This window comes from Eulemur rufifrons, chromosome 6 (genome assembly GCF_041146395.1).
Source record: "Eulemur rufifrons isolate Redbay chromosome 6, OSU_ERuf_1, whole genome shotgun sequence".
Lineage (NCBI taxonomy): Eukaryota > Metazoa > Chordata > Mammalia > Primates > Lemuridae > Eulemur > Eulemur rufifrons.
Window position 1 is genome coordinate 43469872 of NC_090988.1, and position 8966 is coordinate 43478837.

The following is an 8966-nucleotide window of genomic DNA, read 5'->3' on the forward strand; positions in this document are numbered from 1 at the left end:
ACAGAGTGAGACTCTGTCTCAAAAAAAAAAAAAAAAAAAAAATTATATATATTTAAGTCCCATAAGATATTATTGTTGTATACAATGTATTTATTTAGATTTAACCACATATTTATCTTTCTATTATTCTTTATCTCTTCCTGTATCTCCATACGGAGTTATTTCTTCTGCTCAAAGATTTCCCTTTAGTTTTACTTTTAGTGCATATCTATTGGCAACAGATCCTTTCAGATTTTCCTTGTGTCATAACATCTTTTTTACCTTAATCTTCAAAGAATATTTTTACTCTATTACTGGGTTGAAAATTATTTCTTTCAGCACTTTGAAGATGTCATTCCATTGTATTCATTTCAATTGCAAAGTCAGCTATTAATCTTGTTTTGCTCTTTTGAAAGTTATGTGTTTTCTTTTGTTCCCCAGATTTTAGCATATTTGTCTTTGTCTTTGATTTTTAACACTCTTACTATAATCAGCCTAGGTGTAGTTTCCTTTGTGTTTACCCTGTTTTGGATTCACTGAACTTGAATCTGTGCCTTGGTATCTTTCATCACTTTGAAAATTTCTCAGAAATTATTTCTTCAAATATTGCTTTTGCCCTACTATTTTCTCCTCTTCTGAAAATTCTAATTACACATATATTATATCTTTTTACTCTGTCCCATATGTCCCTTATGCTTTCTTCTGTTATATTCTTTTTTGCTTTATGCTTCAGACTACTTTGTGCTAATTTATCTTTTGGTTCCATAATTTTATCTGGTATGTCAATTCCTCTGTTAAAACCATTTACAGTTTAAACCCATCTACAATATAAAAATTGTATTTTTAAAATTTAGATTTTCAGCTGGCTGTGATGGCTCATGCCTATAATCCCAACACTTTGGGAGGCCGAGGCAGGAAGATCACTTGAGGCCAGGAGTTTGCGACCAGCCTGAGCAACATTGGGAGACCCCATCTCTACAAAGAATAAAAAAAATTAGCCAGGCATGGTGGCGCATGCCTGGTAGTTCCAGCTACTAGGGAGGCTGAGGCAGGCGGATTGCTTGAGCCCAGGAGTTTGAGGTCACAGTGAGCTATGATAATGCCACTACACTGTAGCCCAAGCAACAGAGTAAGACCCTGTCTCAATAAAAAAATTAAATACGTTTTCATTCGACTGTTTTGATTCCATTTCTTTCCTAAAATTCTGTGTCTTAACATTACCTTTATAAATATAGCAATCAGATTTTTTTAAAAGTGTATATCTGAAAATTCAAGTATCTTAAACATTTGTAAGTATCTCATCTATTTTGTAAATCTTAATTTGGTCACTTAATCCTTCATCTTGGTATGCCTGTTTATTTTTTATCACATGTGGGACATTGCATATGAAAACATTCTAGGGATAATTTGGGAGGATTTACTTTTGCTTCTGACAGATGGAATTAGGGTCAGACTATCTTAATTTAGTCTGGGAATGAACTAAATTAAAGCTTAGGTTCAGTTTTCATGTGGTCTAGTCTAGTTTTTGCTTGCCCATATTCCTAGGCTGTGGCCCGTCAAGGGGTTCTAACTGAAAGCCTAGGGAAGTAGATCTCAAATTTTAGCATGTATCTGATTCACCTGAAGGATTTGTTAAAACACAGTTTCTGGGCTCTATTCCCAAGGTTTCTGATTCAGTAAGATCTGGTCCCAAGAATATGCATTTTTAACAGGTTACCAGGCAAGAGACCCCATCTCTACAAAAATTTTTTAAAAAAATTATCTGGGCGTGGTGGCGTACATGTATAGCCTCAGCTATTTGGGAGGCAGAGGTGGGAGAATTGCTTGAGACTAGGAGTTTGAAGTTGCAGTGAGCTATAATGAAACCACTGCTCTCTACTCTAGCCTGGGCAACAGAGCAAGAGCCTGTCTTAAAAACAAACAAACAAACAAACAAACAACTGCGTGATCAAAATTAAAGCAGCCCAGGATACCTCTGCCATCTCCAAAAAAGCCATTTTGATTTTTCCACCATTTTTGAAACTAACAGCCGTGACATGTTTTTTGGATAACCTGCAAAGTTTTTTAAGAGACAGCCTAGCTTCCCCAGATATAAAAGCAATAGTCTAGTTCTGATGTAGAGGGAAATTTTAAATCAGGGCACTCGTGAGTTATACGTAGTCCCAGAAATGGGACAGATGTGGTCCTGTAATAGGACTTGTACCAACAAAAAGGATAAAAAGTCTGTGTCTCACACCTGCTGACATTCCTTCATTTTTCAGACAGCACCAGTTGCCCTTGAAGCAGAAACCAGAGGTGAAATGAAGCTAGCTCTCCAGTATGTCCCAGAGCCAATCCCTGGTATGTAATGATTTTCTATCTAGGTCCATGCCCTTTCCTTATGCCTCTCCTCTCCAAAGATTTATTTGGGTTCCAATTATATTTTCTAAACAATTTATTGTTAGTGATTGTATAGACCAAATGAGTCAATTCGCAGTTGTAAATTAGGAAATTCATATTTTTTACTGTGGTAAAAAACACATAAAATTTACCATCTTAACCATTTTTAAGTATACATCTCAGTAGTGTTAAGTATACTCACATTGTTGGGAAACAGATCTCCAGAATTTTTTTATCTTCCAAATCTGAAACTCTATAACCATTAACCAACAACTTCCCTTTCCCCTGCCCCCAGCCCCTGGTAACTACCACTCTACTTTCTGTTTCTATGAGAAAATTCTCATGTTTTAAGTCCAGTTTACAGTCCTTATTTTAACTTTCACCACACTTTCCAAAAAGTTTGTATTTGTACAATGTGAATGACCTTTCCTATATTCAGAATTTGGACCTATTGATAGTGCTATGATAAGAATGGAACTTGAATGTTCTTTTTCATAGGTGGGACTTAGAATTCAAATGAAGTCCCCAAGAACTTAAAGTTTATTAGTCTTCTGCTCTCAGTGTCTTATTTGGAGATAAAGCTTTTTCCTCAAGATTATTAATTGCATCTTTGTCATTAGGGCCTCTGGTCTTCAGCTCAGTAAAAGGAGCAAGAGACCAGCAGGAAATGAATGCCAGGTAGCCACTTGCCCCCATTTCTCAAGCAAGTTCCTCAAGTTGTTTTCCTTAAGAATCTGTATGAAGTTATGGCTGAAATCAAGGGTTGCAAATCCAAGTACTTTCAGTAACCAGGCAGTACAGCTAGTGAGATGGGGGAAATGATGGTGAGAGCAGTGACTGAACTAGAGAAAGGCTTTCTAATTTGGTTAAAAACAAAACAATCGAAGGCAAGCAAATCATAGCTTTAGGCCACATTGGTGCCAGACCACCATCTTGTGACTTCTGGATCTTCCTGAAAGGCAGATTCTTTTGCATATAATCTGTATCCTGTCATTTATAGTCAACATGCATAGAAATTCTGCCAACCTCATTTCCCATTTTCCCTCTATTACTTGGTGGTAGGGGCTGAGGGGATTGTGTGTTGTGATGGGCTCCATCTTGTCTAAGTTTTTGCTCATGTAATTTTTCTTCCCTGGAATGGCTTCCTCTTCTCCTCAACCTATCAAAGTGTTAGATGAAGTCCCATCTCATCCATTAAGCTTTTCCTGACTATGTCAGCCTTCACCAATCACATCATCTTCCAAAATATTACAGTAGTAACTTGGCATTTCATTGTATTACATTCTTACAGTAGTTATTTGAATTACTCTTTCCAGCTTAACTAAAAACATTTTCTAAGGGCATAGATTATTTTTTTTTGTACCCCTTGTATATATAATGACATTCCTAGCATAGGGATGAGCACATAATAGATGCTCATTAAATACTGTTTGGTTGACTAATTGGGCTAACCCATCCAGAAAAATCTGGTATTCCCTGTCCATAATATTAACTATTATGTGTGTATATACAATACCCGGATAAAATGTGTAACCACTCTTAATAAGAAGAATGGCTATACCTTAGCCAGTATCTCTTTTGGTTACTTTACACTCAGATATGTTTAAAATGCTTTCCACCAGCACCAACTGATATTGGTTTTAATGTTTGAAAGGTATATGCATTTCATTGAGATGTTTTGAATATAACTATAAGTGAATGATTCACATCCCTGATATCTGATTTTGCTGAACCAAGCAAAACCCAAAAAGAATGATATAATATTGTGTACTTGAAATCAATATGAATTATATTTATAGAACTGAGTTCAGTATAGCCAGACTATGAAATATATAGTTAAGAATGTATAGATTTAATCAATTAGAATAACGTCAAGTACTAGTTAGTATCCTCGTGCCAGAAGATTTTTAGGCTGAATCTTTGGATGCAGTATTGCCAAGAAAATTGGCAGTAAAAATTTTCTCTCTTTTTTTTTTTATTGTAGGTAAAAAACTTCCTACAACTGGAGAAGTGCACATCTGGGTGAAGGAATGCCTTGATCTACCACTGCTAAGGGGAAGCCATCTAAATTCTTTTGTTAAATGGTAATAACATTGATGACTCTGCCTTCTTCAGTTCTGCTATAGCCTGGCCTCTGCTGTTTGGTTTCAGTTCTCCGTATCTGTGATGCTGACTTATCATTCATAGTTTAAATGAATTTACTGGGAACAATGGAGACAAGAACTAGAGGAATGTGTATCATGAACTCCCAAGGCTTCACTTAGTTTTACCATCATAAAGCTGAGAGGTCATGTATACAAATGAAAGTAGAGGCCTCATACTTGGTTATATAATGTCTTCTAGGGAGAACATCTGTTGGTGAGGGCAATAATCAGTACAGAAGAGTTGATTACATTTCTAATGGTAGGATGTCACACCCCTTGGCTTCTTTATGGAGCAGGGAGAATTCCTCCTCTCCTTTGTCCCACCTATTTTATGGCTCATTTGCAAAGGGCCTTTGCAGCAGATTACAGATATTTGGAAATGATTTACTCAACAAATCCCTACTAAGAGCACCTAAGAGCTTAAGACAGTTTGGGTTTTTAAATAGCAAACTTTTTCTCTGTTACACATATAAACTGATGGGCATCTAGTAAATAATAACTAAACAGATATTGTTATGTTCTCTTAGCTCCTTCTGACTAATTTTATCTATTAATATATAAATTCTACCAGAAGAACAGTTGTAGCTAATTAATTAAGATATGTGACATATATCTAAGTAGCATATATAATGTGATTTATGATTTTCCTTTCACATACTCTTCATAGATGTCAGCTGGTAAGATTTTTCAGCTCAGGTCAGTCTCCCATTCTGACCCCACTCTCAAACCTTCTTGCCTTTACAAGAGGCATGGTAGGTTAAAGTTCATTCAATTATTATCACAAATGAAATGTAAATGATTGCAAAAAAATCATATAATTTCCAAAGTCAAATCTAGCAAATTGGAGAGGTTTCTCTTTTTCAGTTCTGTATAACACTAACTCCTTAGGCTATCACAGATAATCAGGAAAAGAACATGCTTTCAAGTTTTAAAGGAATCCTTAAGCAAGTGCTACCATATTAAGCTCTTACTAAATGCAAACATTGAACTAAGTGTTTTGCATATGTTATTTAATTCTAATTTCAACCTTTTGAAGTCAGCATCACTGTTCCCATTTTATAGATGAGGAAGCATGTGTCTGAGAGGGTAAGTAGCTTTCCCTAGAATGCACAGACAATAAATGACAGAGGTAGGATTTAAACCAAGGCTAGCCAACTCTATGTCCATCATGATGCGCCCTCCATTCCCACACCCCGCCAAACCACCAGCACCACTCACTCTCCACACTTTTTCCTCTAGTGCCAATATTTAGTATCTGTGCTGAAGTGTATTGAAAGCATAAATGTTCACTATCTTACTAAAATGTTCTCACAATAATGCCTTTTTTTTTGTAGTACTATCCTTCCAGATACAAGTAGGAAAAGTCGCCAGAAGACGAGAGCTGTAGGGAAAACTACCAACCCTATCTTCAACCATACCATGGTATATGATGGTTTCAGGCCTGAAGATCTGATGGAAGCCTGTGTAGAGCTTACTGTTTGGGACCATTACAAATTAACCAACCAGTTTTTGGGAGGTCTTCGGATTGGCTTTGGAACAGGTACCATTTGTTACATTTTTAATTTTCCATGAGCCAATTCTTCTGGAGAAACTAGAGGTTTGTTTATTGCTTTCCTAATGAAAATAGATATCCTATCTCTGTTAAGTATAATGGAATGAATGAGTGAAGGAATGTCAGGCTCCGTGTGCCAAGGGCTCTAGATATGAGGATTAATAGGGTAGAGTGTCTGTCCATATAGAGCGTAAATTATTGTGGTGGCAGGGACAGAAAAGCCTTTATCACTGCTGTTCCTCCTCCACCCTCCAAAGAAACATAGATCATCGTTCAAAGCTAAATGTGTGATTTGAATAATAACTAACATTTATGGAGCACTACTCATTGTATTAAATGCTTTATTTGCATTATTTCATTTAACCCTCCCAACGATTCTACAAGGTTGTTACTAATGTTATCCCCAAAGGAACTGATATTCCAAGAAATGAAGTAACAGAGCTACTAAGTGGCAGAGACAAGATTCAAATTGAGTCTGTTAGACATTAAAGCCTAACTACACTGCCTTAGAGATCATCTAGTGTCATTCCAACCCAGTATAGGAATCTTCCCAACTCCTGTATTCCCCTGATGAATTGTCATCTAGCTGGTACATTACTGTGAAGAGAAATCATAACTGTAGAAATTACGGGAATGATCCTGTTAATGGAGTCACTTAGATGGCTGAACAGCTATTCCATATGATGAGTTCCATATCTGCCCTCCTGGTGATGTTAAAACTCTTCCTAGCTTTCTTTCATTGTGATTATAATCAGGGAATGACATCCCCCCCCCATGAGCTATTTCTTTATAAATGCAAAACTTTCTTTTTTTTTTTTTTCAGGTAAAAGCTATGGGACTGAAGTGGATTGGATGGACTCTACATCAGAGGAAGTTGCTCTCTGGGAGAAGATGGTAAATTCTCCCAACACTTGGATTGAAGCAACACTGCCTCTCAGAATGCTTTTGATTGCCAAGATTTCCAAATGAGGCCACAGTCCACTGGCTCCTCCACTGAAAAATACTAAACAAGTGGAACCTCATCTTGAAAATCTGACTACATGGACAAAGATCCTCACTTTATCTATTGCCACCAAGGAATAATACACAGCATGTAAAATTCAATCTGCATGTGCTTTTTTGAGTACAAGGCCCAAAGCAGTTAAATAATGACAAAATATATAACTTACTTGTGACTCCAACATTAAAGAAGATATTTGGGCAAGCTAGGAAAATTGCACTGCTGCTACTGCTTCAAAGAAAAAGCTGCCAAAAATTATTAAATGTGGGGTATTGTTAACAAACAAAATGTTCTAGTTTGCTACCATGTGTTTCACACCACAATCTCATGCAACAATTAAGAGAGTCTGCCACTTGACCATAGAAAATCCTTGCAGGACTTGTAAATATGTAGGTTGTGGAAAAAAGTAACAGGCAAGGGGAGGCAGAATATCAGTGATAAAGAATTGGACCATAGGAAAACTATTTACTCTTTAATGTCTAATAAAATATGGAATTCCATGTTAGGGAAATGAGACTGAATTTACTGCATATATTTCTGTCTTGAGAAACTCCTTTTTCTCAAGTGTCAAAACAGAAGTTTCAAATGCACTTTGGTGCCACCCACTGGCCATAGGTGGTATTCAGTTCTTGGCTTATTTTGTCTTAATTCTATTTTAAAATAGGTCTCTAGCCTTTGTTTTGTAAGAATTATGTTTTTTAAAAACCCCCTGCATATATGATTGTTTTTATTATAACTTTACTATATGAAAGCAGAGTAAGAGTAGTTACAAGTTTTGCGACAAAGTTTTAATTAGTATGTGAGTTGTTCTATTATACTGTACTTCCTATGTATGTAAAATTTTCATAAAGTATTTTGTAAAAACTCTTAGAATAAAGTATCATATGATTTAAATTATATTGGAAAATTATCCTGACTTATTATTTTAAATAAAATACTTTATATTAGGAATCCTAAAATCTAAATTCCCTAGCAAGACTACTGAACTCCTGGGCTAATATTTCTCCGAAGTCTTTATTGAAACTCTAGGCATCATTTCTCCTAAGTGGGCAGCTTTGGCTATTATTAAGAGCAGAATTTTTATTTTTAAAAAAGGTATTTGAGGCTGGGCGCGGTGGCTCACGCCTGTAATCCTAGCACTCTGGGAGGCCGAGGCGGGTGGATTGTTTGAGCTCAGGAGTTTGAGACCAGCCTGAGCAAGAACGAGACCCCGTCTCTACTAAAAAAGAAAATAGAAAGAAATTAGCTGGACAACTAAAAACATATACAGAAAAAATTAGGCAGGCATGCCTGTAGTCTCAGCTACTTGGGAGGCTGAAGCAGAAGGATTGCTTGAGCCCAGGAGTTTGAGGTTGCTGTGAGCTAGGCTGACACCACAGCACTCTAGCCCAGGCAACAGAATGAGACTCTGTCTCAAAAAAAAAAAAAAAAAAAAAAAAAGGTAGTTGAAAAGCTTTAAAGAGAGGTTAACATTTATTCTTAAAAGGTTTTCCTCTGAGACTTTTTGGTTTGATTTTCATATATGGAACATTACTCTCCCTTAGGATCCAACCAGGTTGCCTTTCTCAAAACAAGCACTGATTTAATGTAGGTTCAGGGAAGCCTGGGTGATAGGTGAACATTGGGATCTTACTACAAGCATCTAATAAGTGTCATTGAAAACAACTAGAGTGCTTGCCTCTTTCTACAGATTCTAGAATCTTTTATCCACTGGCCAGTAAGAGAGACTAACCTAGGAAAATGCTCTTTCTACTGTGTCCCTAGATCTTTTATGGGAGTGCTTAGCCTCTATTCCCTCTTCCTGCTCTGACCTTGCTGAAGGACAAGATGAGCTACATAGAGGTACACTTCTAAGGTCAGCCAGGAACACAGTAGCAGAAACGCAAACCCTGTTTTAGCTTGTGCCAGGTCA

At 36.7% G+C, this 8966-nt stretch overlaps 1 protein-coding gene across 21 annotated transcripts in view; it reads left to right on the top strand.

Moving 5' to 3' along the window:
* Positions 1-8012, top strand: part of SYTL2 (synaptotagmin like 2) — a 57521-nt gene extending 49509 nt beyond the window's left edge. For 17 of the 21 annotated variants that reach the window (XM_069469107.1, XM_069469108.1, XM_069469112.1 and 14 more), the window contains 4 exons: positions 2241-2319; positions 4343-4442; positions 5837-6042; positions 6878-7478. In XM_069469107.1, the coding sequence (XP_069325208.1) occupies positions 2241-2319; positions 4343-4442; positions 5837-6042; positions 6878-7023 (531 nt within the window). In that variant the 3' untranslated portion in view covers positions 7024-7478. Of the gene's footprint in view, positions 1-2240; positions 2320-4342; positions 4443-5836; positions 6043-6877 lie in introns of all 21 variants that reach the window. The other 4 variants (XM_069469125.1, XM_069469129.1, XM_069469127.1 and 1 more) reach the window with 1 other exon arrangement.
* The last annotated feature ends 954 nt before the right edge of the window (positions 8013-8966 follow it).